The following is a 17,694-nucleotide window of genomic DNA, read 5'->3' on the forward strand; positions in this document are numbered from 1 at the left end:
TAAAGTAGCTATCTCAGATGAGAAAATCCCTGAAATCCAGCCACACTCTAGCCCTAAGACCTGAAACCACACACTTACATGTCAACTTGAACATCATCTTGGAATGTTTCTTCCAAAAAGATTTCAACACAGCCGTTATTTGTTTTAATATGTTATCATTTTAATAATACCAATGCACATAGTATAACCCAAATAATAAATGCATTAAAAACTGTGCTGTTCTTTAACAAAGAAAAATGTATCATTGTTTACATGGAAAAAGCTATCTATAAGAAGATGCATAATTCGTATAAAGAAGGAGTCTCACGTGTCATCTCTTCGTAACAGCCCGTAAGTTTTCCCTACATGAGAGATTATTCAGGATAGAGTTACATTAAATGTAACTATAAACAGTTAAACAGTATGATTGAATTGAAATCATCAGCAAACTGCTGTGGTGTAAAGGAATAAAGCGCTTCTGGATGTGCTGTTGTAATAAAATAATTCACTTTATTGGCCACGTCATACCTCCTGTTCATCGATTATTTCCCTATAACACCTCACACCATTGTGTTTTACTCCTGATTTGTTTTCCTGAAAGATCGGTTTTATTTATGTACAGTATACTGCCTGTCTGTTTTTCTATTTGTCCGTGATAAGAACATCTAAACTAGCTTTATCAAATTTGTCATGCCACACCAATAGAAATTACATTACCAAAAAATAATTAAATAATAAATTAATCACAAAATAAACGGTCTCCAATTACGAGTCCAAATTTCGTGTTTCAACAAGTGTAATCTGTAAAGAGCTATAAAACTTTCAAATGGAATTTTTATGAATCATGCTAAAATGTGTATTACATTACCAATATGTCACCCCTTCTATAAACAGGTCCATTAGACAAATTCATCCAATAAGCAGCTAGAAATACTTTATATGATCTGCATATGCATTAATCTGTATCTGTATAATCACTAACCTGACTTCAAAACCAACCACGCATGTCGTAAACAGGTGTGATATAAACAAGGCTGACTTAATACTTTGGATAAAGCAAAAATGGCTTTGCTAATCACTAGATTAAGCTCTAGTTTTATTTTGAAGCCTTTTATATTTTGTTGTATATCATTTTTATTCTTTTGCTTTAAATAATAATAATGCCGTTAATTGCCCTAATTAAAATGCATATGCTAAAAGTAAATAATTAAACCTTCTAATAGGTGCATTTCACTCAGTTACTGCGACACATAAATGTCTGTAATTAAAATGAAATACAGAATATTTCATGGTTTATAGTGTTTTATGGGTGATAAATGAACAAATATGGCAACACGTTGGCGTTGCTGCTTCACAGCTCCTGGGTTCAATCCTGAGCTCTACTGGAGTTTTGCATGTTTTCACCATGTATGTGTGGGTTTGCTCTGCATTCAAAACACACACATAGGCTTCAATAAATTGTCCCAAAGGGTGTGAAACCTTTATTCTCACAGATACATTACAACACAGTCAAGCTATTTTCTTCACATATCTCGGCATGTTAGGAAGCAAGGGTCAGAGCACAGGGTCAGCCATGATACAGCACCGCTGGAGCAGATAGAGATAAGGGCCTTGCTCAAGTCCAACAGTGGCAGTTTGGCAGCGCTGAGGCTTGAAACCCTGATCTTCTGATCAATAACCCAGAGTCTTAAACACTGAGACACCTCTGCAGTGATGTTGTGTTTATGTTCTGGTATGTTCCTACAGCACACACATACACGCACACACACGCACACATGCACGCGCACGCGCACACGCACACGCATGTACGTGCCAGGCAGAAATGTCAGCATTCTGCATGGGTCTGCATTCTGGTGTGTGATTACAGAGGCTGTGTATGAGCGGTGCACATATTAGAGCTGTAATCATCACACAGGAGTTTTACAAAGTAAACACACTGCAGTAGTGCTCTACTAATCTACTGCTGAGTGTGCTGGTCAGAGTGCACTTCCAGCTACTGCCCTTACTGTGTCACTCATCAGGACTCCGTCACTCTTCACTAACACACCCCCAGCACAGCGTGTTCTCACTGACTAAAAGTCCTTTCCCAGGTTGAGATAGGCTCACTCAGATTGAATCATTCAGAATCATTCTGTAGTGTCCTCTCCACACACACAGTGTGTGTCCTTCAATCTGTACGTGTCTAGAAGAGATAAGTCATTGTGAGAGAGTTTGTGTGCTGTAGACAAACAGTGTAACATTTTGAAGACTGAATAGATTGCTTCTTCTTGTCTATAATTATAAATTGACACACAAAGGAGAAATATAAAAAAAGGAACTAAAGTGCATACTAAAAAGGGGACAATAAACTGCATACTAAAATTGCATAGCTACAAAAATGCATACTGAAAAAATACACACTGCAAAAACGCATAAAACACACACTAAAAGAAGGAAAATGTGTACTCCAAAAAGTGCCTAGTAAATCAGTGCATACGAAAATAAGTGTATATTAACAATGTGCACACGTTGCACTTTATTTATTACGCACACTAAAAGGTTCATACTAAAGGTACATAATGAAAATGGTGTATAATTCTTGCTTGTGGATAATTTGGTAAGAGATGCCTCCCCCTTTTTTTTTTAAAGACAGCGAGAGAGAGGGATGAAGAAAGAGACAGAGAGACATGTCTGATGACTAATTGATGTTTTGCGAACCTCCCACAGAGTTCAGCAGGAACTGTGGAAATGTGGAAACCACTGGTATTCAGACCTGTGTGTTTGTGTGTATGTGTGTGTGTGTGTGTGGCTGTAACATAAGTCTGTAACGTTGTAAGTGTAAACAGACATGTAGTGTAAAAAATGGAAATAATACATGTGTACACACACACACACACACACACACACACACACACACACACTCACACACACACACACACACACACACACACACACAGAGCTGTGTTACAGTGATGATCACCATTTAAGGCACGCAGCCTCCAGGGTGTGTATGAGCACAATTAGCACTTTGTCAGTGGTCTAGTGGTGTATTAGTCGACTTGGTCACTCCTCTTAATGGCTAATATCCTGAGGGGGGACATTATACACTCACTCATCTAATATGCTGCACTTTTAAATGAGCACAGAATATAGTGGTTTATCACCAATGTGAGTGTGTGATGAACATGTAGAGTGATGTCACTTAGCAACTAGAAATCACTCGTTCTGCTTCACTTTTGCACGTATACACCTGTCTCCAAAGTGCTGGCCTTGGTCACTCATTAATCAAATAAATCATATCATGTGATGGAAAAGTACTAGGTGCAACAAAATTGCCTAAACATTGCTTGTGCAATGATGGGGAAAGGTAGTGATGTGTGTCATCAGTAGTTCCAGATCAAGCAGGTCTAGATAAGGCTACATTTTTTGGCACCTACATCATCTTATTTCCTGTTAACAAAAGCTTGAAGTTATTATTATTGTTATTCTACTTCTTCTTCTTCTTCTTCTTCTGGCTAGGGTGTCTATGGCAGTGCACAGCTCCGTCTTGTAAAAAGTTGTGAAATTTGGTACACTTATTGGGGAGAGTCTAAGAAACATTCTGACCAAATTTGGGCCAAGTGCAGCCAACGCTCTAGCGCCACCATCTTGTCAAAAAACCAGTTCAACGTCAATTTCTTCCTAATAAGATTTTCAGCCGTCTTGGGTTTTGTTTTTTCGCTACTCCTCCTACAAATTTTGTCCAATCGGCACCAGATTTGGCTTACATCATCTTCAGAGTAAGCCTCCCTGAATCTGGGTGCACACTGATTTGAGGACATAATATGTGAGGTAGAGGCTGGGACTGATATCTTTCTATCTCAGATTGTAGAGCCAAACAGCCTGTCTGTCAACATAATGAAACACCCCCTAGATTTTGCATTATTTGCGGTTAATTTTAGACTGTCAGACTGGGACTAATTCATTCGAGCCCACCTCACAGACACATCCAAAAGATATTAATTGGCATAGCAAATGTACATTTGTCGTTCATTCATTTTTGAAAATGTCTTTGGAGGAGATAGGAGTACATAGACTAAATATTTTTCATTTCTAGTTCAAACTGTTTTGTGTGTTCTTTGGTGATTACATGCAAACATAATAAGCTGTTTGGAAAAAAACAGACATATAGAAAACATCAACCTACCTTAGCACTGTTAACAATGAAGGAGTTCACAGAAGTGCATTTAATTTGTTGAGGGGAAATGAAAAATAAACATTGTTCACTTCTTAAACTTAAAGAGACACAACAAGGGAAGAGATAGGAAGTAATGAGAGAGACAAAGATAAAGTGTGACAGAGCACACTAAAGAAACGAGTGTATGAAGTGCACGCTACCTTCCAGGACAGTGAGCTTGGCACTGGTGTTAATTTCCCCCATGCTGTTTGTGGCTGTGCACTCGTAGATTGCCTCATCTCGGTGTGTCCGCAGGGGCTGGATCCTTAACACTGACCCCGAGCCATCATCAAATTCAATCACCTGATTCACACACACACACACACACACACACACACACACACACACACACACACTTAGACCATTAACCTTCCAGTGGCATTCAACTGTCACACCGTCTCAGGCCACCTCTTTAGATTTTATAGCAAAATGATTGTGTACATTGTTATGAAACCCTTAAGATGTCTATATATTTTCTTTTCATTGGTTTATTCAGTCATTCATTCATCTATCTTCAGGAGCCGTTTTATTCTGGTCAGGGGTGCACTGGATGTGGGAACACTATTCTGGGAACACCTTTACAGGGACAATAGTCAACATCCTGCTGAAGATAGATGTACGTAAAACATATTGATGAAGCCCTCAAGCTGTTCCAAATATTGTGGATCCTCCTGATGGCAGGTGTATATATAAAACACAGTTACCCCACTGTTTCAGGCTCCAAGGTTCGATCCCATGTGTGTGTGTGTGTGTGTGTGTGCGCGCACTGCCATCCCAGCCAGGGTGTATTCCCACTTCACGATAACTTGGTTGTTAGTGACAGTGGATGCACATTATGATTTTATGTAAGCTGTTTTCTTTAAACTGTATGTAACTGTGAGCTTAGATATACACCCCTGGGTAACAAAAGGCTAATTTTTAAGCTTTTAATGGTTTTAACAGCAAATCATTGGTCAGGAATTAAACAAATTGATAAAGTAACTTAGTATGGGATAGATTTCTTTAAATGTTCAAGCCTTGTGGGTAAACTTGTGGACTGCTTTTTATTTTTATTTATTTTTTATTGTATTTATATTTTTACTTTATTGTAATTTTATACACCCAGACACTTATTAGTTAGAATTTTACGTCAAACATTTGAATCATATTATCATGATTTTACCTTTGCGTACAAGAAGACTATATGTGTGAATTACCCTGTTTCTAGGTTTTCCCTAAACATTTATCTGCAGCAAACGTAAAGAGCAAATGGTGGCAAAGGAGGTTGCAATAGTGCACTTTTTTAATGCTTGATAATTTTCTGACCACTGATTAGTTGTTAAGACCATTAAAATCGGAATATTTTGCCATTATGTCTAGGCTCTTTTTTGCCCAGGAGTGTATGTGACTTTAAACAATATGAAATAGCAAACACCACATTCTGATCAGATTGTTTACTTTCCTAAATAACTTCCTAAATGTTAAATCTGGTCTTATACAGTTTACTTGATTTACCTGATAACCAAATCCATTGAAACATCATAGATACACCCAGCAATGGCGAACAGAGACATGAAAGTTGACACGTGCCATTAAAAGCACCACAGACTGAGCCTGTCTATCAGTTTAGAACAACAAACCAATGCAATACAAGTCTTAACTGAAAGAGGAGCAAGTAAAAACTGAAGTGAAACGTTGGTATGCGCCACTATTAGCGTTGTCCCTCACACTGATCACACAGCTCATAGTTCACTCTATCATTAACACTGCAGAGTGTCCTTCAAGTATTAAAACTCATTTGGACTCTGTATCACTATTCCCTTTAATGACTCTGTCAAGTTATTGCAGCAGAAAGTCTTATTAACCGGTTCCGATGATATCAGGCTTCATCCAGCCACAAATTTGTCTTCAAAAAGTCTGGATACAGTATATTAATAAAATTGCTCCTGTATTGTACCTTTACACTGTGTTTTATATCCAAACACATCCAACTTAAATATCTATAGCAGTACGGAACTCATGGATGAATAGTATTTTTGTTGTGTGTTTCGTAACCAAATGAATGCCTGACAGCTTTAATGTGGTTTCCTACAGCATTGCTATTCAGTGGTTTAATAATAAAGTATGGTGGCTGAATATACACACGCATTTCCAGCAGCATTATTCTAAACCACAGGCTAAGATGTCTCATTTCACTGGCAATACTATCTTTTTTGGCAATACTATATTTTGATGCATCAGCAAAATTTAACTCATATAGTTTAACAACCGCTGCATCTTTATAACACAGACATACACACACCTCAAAGCGCTGTGAGCTGACTTTCTTGCCCTTCTTCATCCATGTGATGCGTGGTTTGGGCTCGCCAACTGCCTGGCACACGAAAGATGCAACACCTCCAGAAATACCAGTCTGATCCTCTGGAGACTTAATGAAGCTGGGCATGCCTTAAACAGACAGACAGAGAGAGAGAGAGAGAGAGAGAGAGAGAGAGAGAGAGAGAGAGAGAGAGAGAGAGAGAGGGGGTTATTAAACTATAGATATACAAATATCTGTCAACAAATAAGTAGGGCCTGACTGATATAAAAAATGTTCTTCTTATCAGGTTTAAGAAGTTAAGGAAGGTCACATCTCTACTAACATTTTCACTTGTCTGTTGTCAAATTCTCAACCTTACATTATCAGCAGAAACGATGGAAGGATGTCACTGTTCAGCTCTGTTACCTGCATTGCTTTTAAACACTTAGACCAAAAGACATGAACGTTGTAACATAAATGAGCTGACACTTTTAAGAATAATTCAAATGTGAACTGAGGAAATAGCAGCACCCTCGCAGGCTGATCCCAGCCAAATGTGTTTCTACAGAAGCTTTTGCATTTGACTGTTAGTCTTAAAGACTTCTGTTTATACATCTAAGGCTGGTTATAAGTCATTATAAAACAGAAGAAAGGACAGATGCACCTGCAATTTTAAACTTCAGAAGGAAATCTGAAGTCTATGAATATGCAAATGAGAAAAACACCCTACACAGTCCTGCCCAATTCCATGCATTTGCGTATTGGAACATAATAATCTTTTTTTCCCCAGTAAGCATACAGTCGTGTATCTTTTTCATGTTTCATAAATATATTTGGTAAGAAAACTACAAAGACATGGTTTGTTTTGTAGCTGGTTTGATGCTATAAACTCGAAGAATTCTCTTGAATTAATAAGGACATGTTCACACATCAGTTTGTTTGTATTGTCGAAATCAGAGCGTAAATTAATCCTTTTTGTTTGGCTAGGTTTGGTTTAGTTTCACACTTGATCATGATTAAAAAGCAAAAAGCCACAAAAAAAAATAGGCTGAGGGTAGTGTATGGTTGAGAATCTACTCGTAAAATTCTTTCACTTATTGAGCAGAAAAATGTGACAGAGGTGAAAGGTGAGCATACAGAGTGAGTGTAGAAACCACACACATTTCCCGAGAATGGAGAATAATAAATTACTAGATAAGTATATAAATTAACAACTTAAAACATTTTGTGCATGCATCCAGCATTTATTTTCTTTTTTTAACACATCAAATTTCTGCAGTCCTGTCCTTTCACTCAGTTTTGCAGGTCTTAAAATAAATGGCATGTTTGCTTCACTTCCTGTAGTTGAGCCAATTCAGGGTTGAATGGCTTTCTCAATCTATCCGAGGTAGAACCGGACTAAGAGCATCTCACTCAGATGCTGGTTGTTTTGCAGTGCAAGTGATTGTGTTCTCACCACACAAACTGCACCAAAGACCAAAACACACCAGAGTTTGATTCAAACTGACTAAACACTGCATATGTGAAAGTACCCTAAGGGTGTACTCAAACTAGGCCTGGTTGCCTTGTACCATGCCCAAGCACCATTGCCCCCCCCTCCCAACTCCCCCACTGGCCTGTACTCACATTGCCCTTAACATTCCAGGCCTGAGCACAATTACGTCATTACAATGCGGCTTTTTGTTTTGAAGAAAAGCGCTCTCGCAAAGCGCAATGGATTCCATCTTTCTAATGTTATTTATCTTAAAGGATACATATTATGCCCCTTTTTTTACAAGATGTAATATAAGTCTCAGGTGTCCCCAGAATATGCCTATGAAGTTTCAGCCACAGTTAGCGATCACACTACATGCATACCGTGCCATTTGAACCGTGCCCAAGCCTATCTCATTATTACATTTACATTTACGGCATTTGGCAGACGCCCTTATCCAGAGCGACCTACATTTATCTCATTTATACAACTGAGAAATTGAGGGTTAAGGGCCTTGCTCAAGGGCCCAACAGTTTCAGCTAGACATTGCTGGGGCTTGAACTTCTGACCTTCTGATCAGTACACCAGAGCCTTTATCCACTGACCCGCCACTCTTCAAGTGGGCCTGGGTACAGTACGGAGCGATTACACTAGTCCAACAAACTGGACTTTCAGGGTCAAATGTGCTCGGGCACGGTAAAGATTGCCTAGTGTGAGTACACCCTAAGAGTGATACTCCCAGAACAAAGAATGCTGGAAAAGCAGTCACTGTTCAGCTCTATTGTGAATATGAATGCATACTAAGTTGTGGAATTCATACATGATTTCATTTGTCTTATTTCTATGTTTATGACAATGTAACAACACACTATTCACTAGTAACTACACTGTAATAACACTGCTTCTATACTGTAATAAGGTTGTTATTAGTCAGACCTGTACTATTTTACTATAACACTAATTCTAGGTAAACTGGTCACCATAAACTGCTCCTGTGTGCATCATAGTTTTATTAGAATGATTAAACTCTATGACCTGTTATAAACTTGCTAAACTCCCAACCCAAACAAATTCACACACACACACACAGTTCCTGCACTGTTTACCTCTGTTTCAACAAGCACACATAATACACATCTGCTTCCACATTAAGTAACCACTTAACTCTCTCTCTCTCTCTCTCTCTCTCTCTCTCTCTCTCTCTCTCTCTCCTCTATCTCTCCATATGTGCATTTTGTACTTTATCTTTCTTTCTCTTTAGCATTTGTGCCCCCCCGTTTCTCTCTAAAGCACACAGACAGTCACTTAGCACACACACACACACACACACACACACACACACACACACACACACACAGAATGACTCATAGCTAAGCACACAATCTTATTATCACCTCATTATACTGTAGCTGTTCCATTATAGTGCTGAAGAACAACAAACAACGGCAGATTGACGTCTTACATAACCGCTCACAGAGCTATCATCAGCCCATCAGAGTTTCACAGAGTTTCACACTTCACTCTATTCCACATATATGACTGTTATTTCTCACACAATATCAACACAACACCATCACCTCTAAATGGCTAGTACACTCCTCTGTATTCAAGTTAGGAGAAGTGTAATGGATTCTGCTAACCTGTATACAACACACACACACACACACACACACACACACACACACACACACACACTCCTGCTAAGTACCATCCCTAACCTCAACAGCCAATGTGATTGAGCCATTTAAAACAAAGAAATCTGTGATCACATTTCATTTAAATAAGCCTAAATAATATTTAAATAGGAAGCCAGCATTAATGCGCTGACACTTTTAAGAATGTTACAAATGCGAACTGAGGAAATACCACAATCATTGAACATTAGTCATTACACAACCGAAGCAAAAAGCGCCTACACTTGCACCCTTCATAAAGAAATCCTGATTATGAATATGCAAATTAGAAAGCGCCCCCGACCCTACACACTCCCGCCCCCTTCCCTGGTAAACTGGTGCATGTCATAACATAACAATCTCTTATATTTCACTTTTTTGTTTTTGGATGACAGAAGAATAATGTGAGTATACCAATGGTTTTATAAAGGCCCAATCTGTGTTCTTTGGGGCACAACAAAGTCAGACACACATTATTCTCAGCACTAGTGATTTTCAATTCACCTATCCGCACATAAGAAAGCCTGAATGGCTAAAGAGAAAAATTTGATAAATGGGAATGGAAACATAGCAAGCGTGTGTTCCAGTTCCCCCATGACTGGTTGTTTTTGGCTAAAGAGCCAGTGATAATGTCATCTTACTGCACTTCTTCAGAATTTTAAACAGAACAGTAGCTGTTGGGAACATACTGATTCATGATTTCCTTTGGCATCTTTAATATGCCTGAATATTGTGTGTAGTGTGGTTGGAACTGTCGCTATTAAGAGCATTGACCAGTGACTGATATGAATCCTCCTCATGACTTTTATTATTGCCTGGATCCTTAATCTCCATACATAGCTTCCACATGCCTGCTTATATTTTAGCACTAAATGAAATCAAGTGTGACATGCACTCTAATGGCATGCTTTTATTGGAAATCTGTGATTTGGGGTTGGAGGCTCCAAGCACATTACTTTATCATAATTCTGTATCAAAGTCATCATTACTTAGCCATAAATGCATTAAAGTCTACTACTAAATAGAATGGCATTATTTTATTTTGATCTTGCCCTCAATCTTGTTTTTAATACATCATGAAAAATGGCCCAATTCAGTATGCCCAGGAATACAATACAGTATCTTTAGAACATTCAGTAGTAATGAGTTCAGGATATCCAGTGCTTTAACATATAGCCCAATGTTATATTCAGTATGGTGCAGTAAGTCTATTCTATAAGTTCTATTAAGCAAAGCCCAGTACTATTAAGTATTGTACTGTACATCTTGTTCTATTAAATACAGTTCAGTACTATTATTTATAGTCCAGCATGAGAAGTTCCATTAAATACAGTCCAGTACTATCAACTATAGTCTTAGATGTTCAGTACTACAACACCTGACCACTGAACATCCCATTCCAAATCCATGGGCATATAGAGGTGGTTCTCCTTTTCTGTTATAACTGCCTCCACTCTTCTGGGAAGGCTTTCCACTAGATTTTGGTCGATGGCTGTGGGGATTTGTGCATTCAGCTACAATAGCACAAGAGGATGCACACTAATGTCTGGTAAGTAGGCCTGGCATGAAGTTAGCTTCCCAATTCATCAAAAAAGTGTTCAGTGGAGTTGGGGTCAGGGCTCAATGAAGGTACTGAAGTTCTTCCACTCCAACGTTGACAAACCATGTCTTTATGGACCTCGCTTTGTGCATACAGACACTGACGTACTGGAACAGGTTTGGGCTGTGTAATTTACTTCCAGTGAAAGGAGATCTTAATGCTAAGATATTCTAGACATTTCTGTGTTTTCAACTTTGTGGCAATAGTTTGGGGAAGGCCCTCATTTGGGTGTGGTCAGGTGTCCACATGCTTTTGAACATATACTATATCAAGTACAGTCTTAGACATCCAGTATTATGAAGTATGTTCCAGGGGCTTCCAGTTCTATTCAAGTAAAGATCAGGACTTCTTGTATTATGACGTACAGCCCAGGACATTCAGTTCTATTAAGCAAGGTTCAGAACATCCAGTATTATTTAGCTCATTCCATTAAGTCCAATAAAATTTCAGGATGTTCATTTCTATTAAGTGCTGTTCAATTCTATTAAGTGCTGTCCAGTACTATTAAGTAAGGTTCAGAACATCCGGCACTATTAATCACAGTCCAGGGTGTCCAGTAGTATTAAATATAGTCTGGAATGTCTAGTAATAGCACAGTCCATGACATCCAGTACCATTACGTATGGCCCTAAGTACAGTCCTATGAAGTGCAGACCAGGATGCCATGTACAATCTAGTATAATTAAGTACATCTAGAATCACTAAATACACTTCTCCAGTATATCTAGTACAGGCCTGGTCATTCAAGATTAGTAAACTGTACTTACTTGTACTCACTGTTACAAGCAGTGTTGCACAGATACTGATATGATCAATAATGACACTCAACTAGCTGCAGAATATATCTCACATAAATTCTGACTCCAATTCACGCCACTAGATAATGCGCTATAGAATTTAGCAACAGGTCAGAGAATTACTTCACGCTTGAGACCAAACGCAGTAACAATGCCTATTGCAAAATATTCAAAATATTTAAATATACACCATCCCAAAAAACACAGTGATTTCATCTAAGCAAGAACAAGAAAAATAAATGTCAGCAACAAACATTAAAAGAGACATGTCATAAACGCGATAAATTTGACAGTGCCAACAATAATGGAGAAATTGATTAAATTATAAATCTCACTGGATGAGCTGTCGTTTTCAGTTGTTGATAATTTGGGTTTTCACTGACTGTATGAATATTTAGAGCCAAGATACAACATGCCCAGACTGTGATACATTGCTTAAACACCTCTGCCTGTACTCAGCTGTACAAGCAAGTGTCTGAGCACATAAAGGAGTGCTTGAAAGATGTCACTGCGGTTTGTTTCACCGCAGACATTTGGAGTTTGGATGCGTCTCTGATGACACTATTAAGCTTGACTGCTATGTGGGTGGATACAATGTTTTACTTTGAAAAACTAAACCATTTCATGGATCATATAATGCAGAAGCTATTGCAACAGCTTTAAAGGACTCCTTAACGAATGGAACATTCCGAAAAAGCTATGTCAGTGCAGTTTTGCGAGGCAATGGTAAGAATTTAGTCAAGACCATGAAGGATTTAGGACTGCCTGGTTTAGTCTGTGTCACGCAGTCACTAAACCTTGTTGTACAGGAAGGTCTATTGTCGCAACACACCATTGGTAAAGCTCTGGCTAGTGGGTGGAAAATTATGGGTCATTTTAAACACTCTCTGCTAGCATACTTAAGGAAAGCTAGCATGAGCAAAAACGGCCAGTGTGAGCTTACGCAGTGGCTCATCACCTGCCAACCACTTTAACTGCAAATCAATAGGGCCTGCTCACTGTTCTAGAGCTGTTTGAGGAGTTAACCCATGAGATTAGCTCTTGGTCTGTCTCCTACTTGTTAAAGAATGCGATGCTGTCCAATGGATGAGGATAATGAAAAGCACCTATGCTAGATGGGGTTAAAAAAAAAAAAAAAGATTTTGAATCACAGAGGTAGAATAATTGCAACTGTAATGGACCTGAGATATTGTTGTAATTATGGTAACTGTCTATCTATCTGTACTATATATATATATATATATATATATATATATATATATATATATATATATATATATATATATATATATATATTAGAGATGCACCGATAATCGGTATCAGCTGATAAAGGCTATTTTTCACGCTATGGGCCATCGGCCGACAGAATTTAGTTAATGTATTAATGTTAATTACAGTAATGTGTTTTCTGTTTATGAGACCAGTTACTGTGAAACAACTTGTTGAAATGGAGAGAATAAAGTTTTTTTTGCATTTCTTTCAGAATTGTGGAATGAATTATTATTAATTTAAAAGAAGGTATAAATGGCAGAACTATCAATATTCGGCCGATATCACTCTGAATAATCGGTTATCGGTATCGGCTGAGAAATTTAGTATCGGTGCATCTCTAATATATATACATATATACACATTAATAATACAAATGAAATGTAAAATGTGCCAGATTTAGCCCAATTGGCTAATATCCATAATATCCATCTGTAATCCCTAGGCACGTTGATGTTATAATAACCAAATAGAAAACAATCAAACAAATACTTCATTACACAAATACAAAACTATCATACCAGAATCTCTACAAATGCTCACAATTTTGATTGTGAGCTTTTGTAGAAATTCTTGTACTTTCCAAAGAAGCCACAACGACTTGTTATATGTTTTACTTCTTTTAGTTCTGTGGGAAGTCTATTCCATTCATGGGTTCCTCTAAAAACAAATGATAACTGGCCAAAGGTACTTCTTCTCAATGGTATGTTACAATCACCCCTTATACCCGCTCTTGTATACAGTCCTGTTATATATATATATATATATATATATATATATATATATATATATATATATATATATATATATATATATATATATATATATATATATATATATATATATATAAAATCCTTAACAACTGGTGGAGCAAAATCATTTAATCATTTAAGTCTTAAAAACAAGCACTAAATCAGCAAATTTAATCGAATGTTCCCAGCTTAAAAAAAGAATACTTAGTTAAAACACCTCAATGAAGAAAACTATTTGGCTTTTTACCTAAAACCTTAAAAGCTTGCTTATTAATAGTCTCAACCGGTTTTAAAATAGACTAGCGCCCCCGCTCATTAAAATGAGCTAAATTAAATTTCACCGTGTTAACAACTTTCTTCAGGTTTTTTTTTTTTTTTTTTTTTAAAGAAAGCTGAGAATCTATTATTATTCCTAAGTATATAAATTAATTTACGCTGGACAAACGCTTCTGCTTTTACATCAGGAAATGCCCTTTTGGAAAAAAAAAAAAAACCTATATAAACTGTTTTCTTGACATTAAGATGTAAGTATGATTTAGTAAGCCATTGTGAAACCTGATTCATCACAGAAGTCAATTTCTGTGCAGCCTGTTGCTGACTTTTTTTTATGCATGCACATACTGTACATAACATCATCATCAGCATATATTTGACAAATAACATCCGGGGGGCAGACATTTGCTGAATCATTTGCAATCATACTGAACAACAACGGACCTAATATAGATCCGTGTGGAACTCCAATAATAAAATCTAAATATTCTGATGTTATATTTAAAATTCCTACACATTGTTTCCTGTTTTCCAAATAATATTTGAACCACATAATGGCATCAGCTGAGAAATTAAAATTCTGTAACCTCGAAAGCAGAATATCATCATTTACAGTATCTTAAAATCCAAAAATACAGCACCAACCACACCTCCTCTATCCACCTTTGATTTGATATTTTCCAGCATTAAACAATTTGCATAGGATGTCAAGGAAATGCACTATTACTAAGATATGTAATTGTTGTTCTGCCACCCATTTCTCATGGTTTTAGAACCATTTGTTTTGCATTTTCCTGACACAACTGTTTAAAAATCCACATGTAGATTCACCTGTGTGTATTATTTGAGTAAATCCAGGAAGAGCATTAACCAGAGTCCATGCATACAAGCATGAGTTTTGCAGTTCAGGTACGGACACACTGTATCTTTCCGAGCCAAAATCCCCAGTGTTGTATTAACACCTAGAGTGCTGATTTAACTCTTTTAGTGTTCGTTTGGACATATATTAGCACTGGAGGTGTTAATTCAACACTGGAGATTTTGCTGTGTGCAGAATTGTTTTTACAATGAATTGTCAGCCTGATTTTAATATATATCAACATGATGATTGATGAATAGAATAACTAGAGAAGAGAAGAGAAGAGAAAGTGACAAAGCAGTAATATGGATTTTTCAGCTTCTGCCAGGCATTCTGAAGTTATTCAATGGTAATCTGATTATATAATCTGATAACACAGCAACATGTTAAAAATGAATTGTCAAAGAGCGACAGGTTGACTGTGGCTGAGAAAATGTCTAAGTGTTTGGCTATTAGATGCTTTTTCACTTGTCAGTTCACTTGCAAGTGTTATCAGGTCTGAAAATCTAGTTTCATGGAATATTTAATTCAACATTACACACCTAACACACACAATTAACTGCTGTCATCTCTTAATGACAAAGCTGTGACACTGACTCAATCAGTAAGTGCTGTTACTATCCTTACACAGTGTATGAACTTATATTATTGAATCAAAACTGTGTTCATGTTTCATACCTGAGTAGCTAAAACTGTACTGTACTACAAAAGCATTCAGATGATCTCATAGCTTCAGTTCTGACTTGTGTTTAACTCCTATTGAACAGTGTTTTGCATGCAAACATGGAAGAAGAAAAAAAGCGGTGTAGCTCGCCACACCACAACAAATGCTCATATGCAACCAATAAACACGAAGAGACAAACCTCATGTAATAAATTTTTTAAAATCTTTTTTTTGCTTGACACTGTGAATGTACAGTTCCCGAACCATCACAAGCTATCATTGATTTGAGCACTACGGCACACTAATGCCTATTACATTTGCCATTTTACCCTCATCACATCCGGTAAACAGCGTTTTACTGCTGCTGGTGTTGGTATGCATGACCGAATCTTTCCATAATGCCAGGAAAGCTCAAGAGCAAACGTGACAATGCTGAGCTCATATGTAGTATTGATGTGTGTGTGTCCTGAGAGTTACACTAAAGTGAAAGGAATATTAACTCTTCAAAATGAAATATGCTGCACTGTTGAATAATTCACAAGAAGGGAAGAGAGGAGAAAGGACAATGAGACACAGGCAGAGTGAAATCACTTCTTCCACATTGAAATGGACATGGCAGTAATGGTGCTGTCTAAAGAGGCAGAATCTTTATTCACAAGACACAATAAAGTCCACACTGTCATTCATACATTCACAATTTATGAACCTACATATATTTCTTGTTCTCTCTCTCCTTCTGTATAAGTCTATTCTTTATTTCTACTTTCTTTCTTGCTTCCTCTCTCTCTCTCTCTCTCTCTCTCTCTCTCTCTCTCTCTCTCTCTCTCACTCTCATTCTATTAAATTCAGTGTAGCTTTATTGGCAGCATCAAGTACAATACTGCCATATATAAAGTTATTAATAACAAGACCACTACCAATAACATTATACACTATATCAATAAATACACACACACACACACACATACAAACACATTTCTGAGTTATATACTTTATCTCTATAGCTTTCTGTAAATAATATTTCTCTCACTTGGTGTACTGAATATTTTCTGGGTTTTTTTTTTTTATGTATTTTGATGCATTTCCCAGTAATATTATCATTATCATCCATCCTTTAAAACTAGGCTTAATGCATTTCCGTTATGGATTTCAGAGCAAATATTTTTTTATTTATGTATTTATGTTTAAAGGTTAAAAAAAATCCACATCCAAATATTATATATCCAAAGACCTACTTTTAGTTACAAATGGATTTTAATATTACATTTTTAAAATATGAAATTTTTTAATGAGTTTGACACCTTAGCTGACAATATTTGACAGCTGACCTATTCCAGTTAAGAAACAGAGAGAGAATAAATATACATTATACATACACACACACTCCCACACGCACACACACACACACACACACACACACACACACACACACACACACACACACACACACACCAAACAGTCATAGCATTAAACCTGTCTAATATTGTGTAGGTCCTACTTGTGCCACCAAAATAGCTTTTGGAGGCCAAGTCAACACCTTGAACTCTATGTCCCTTAAACCATTCCTGAACATTTTTTGCAGTGTGGCAGGACACATTATTCTGTTGAAAGAAAGAAGCCACTGTCATTAGAGAATACAGTTGCCCTGAAGTGGTGTACTTGGTCTGCAACAATATTTAGGTAGGTGATGCATGTCAAAGTAACATCCACATGAATGCCAGGACCCAAAGTTTCCCAGCAGAACATTGCCCAGAGCATCACGTTGCCTCCACTGTCTTGCCTTCTACCCATAGTGCATTCTGGTGCCATCTCTTCCCCAGGTAAGCCACCTTCTTCCATTGCTCCATGGTCCAGTTCTGATGCTCACTTGCCCATTGTAGG

The 17,694-nt window shown here is 37.3% G+C and overlaps 1 protein-coding gene across 6 annotated transcripts in view; it reads right to left on the reverse strand.

Moving 5' to 3' along the window:
• ptprfa (protein tyrosine phosphatase receptor type Fa) overlaps window positions 1–17,694 on the reverse strand; it is a 264,589-nt gene that overhangs the window by 125,807 nt on the left and 121,088 nt on the right. For all 6 annotated transcript variants that reach the window (XM_053683707.1, XM_053683708.1, XM_053683706.1 and 3 more), the window contains exons 3-4: window positions 6,456–6,601; window positions 4,336–4,477 (exon numbers count right to left, since the gene is read on the reverse strand). In XM_053683707.1, the coding sequence (XP_053539682.1) occupies window positions 4,336–4,477; window positions 6,456–6,601 (288 nt within the window). The remainder of the gene's footprint in view (window positions 1–4,335; window positions 4,478–6,455; window positions 6,602–17,694) is intronic.

Source organism: Ictalurus punctatus, chromosome 11, assembly GCF_001660625.3.
Source record: "Ictalurus punctatus breed USDA103 chromosome 11, Coco_2.0, whole genome shotgun sequence".
NCBI lineage: Eukaryota > Metazoa > Chordata > Actinopteri > Siluriformes > Ictaluridae > Ictalurus > Ictalurus punctatus.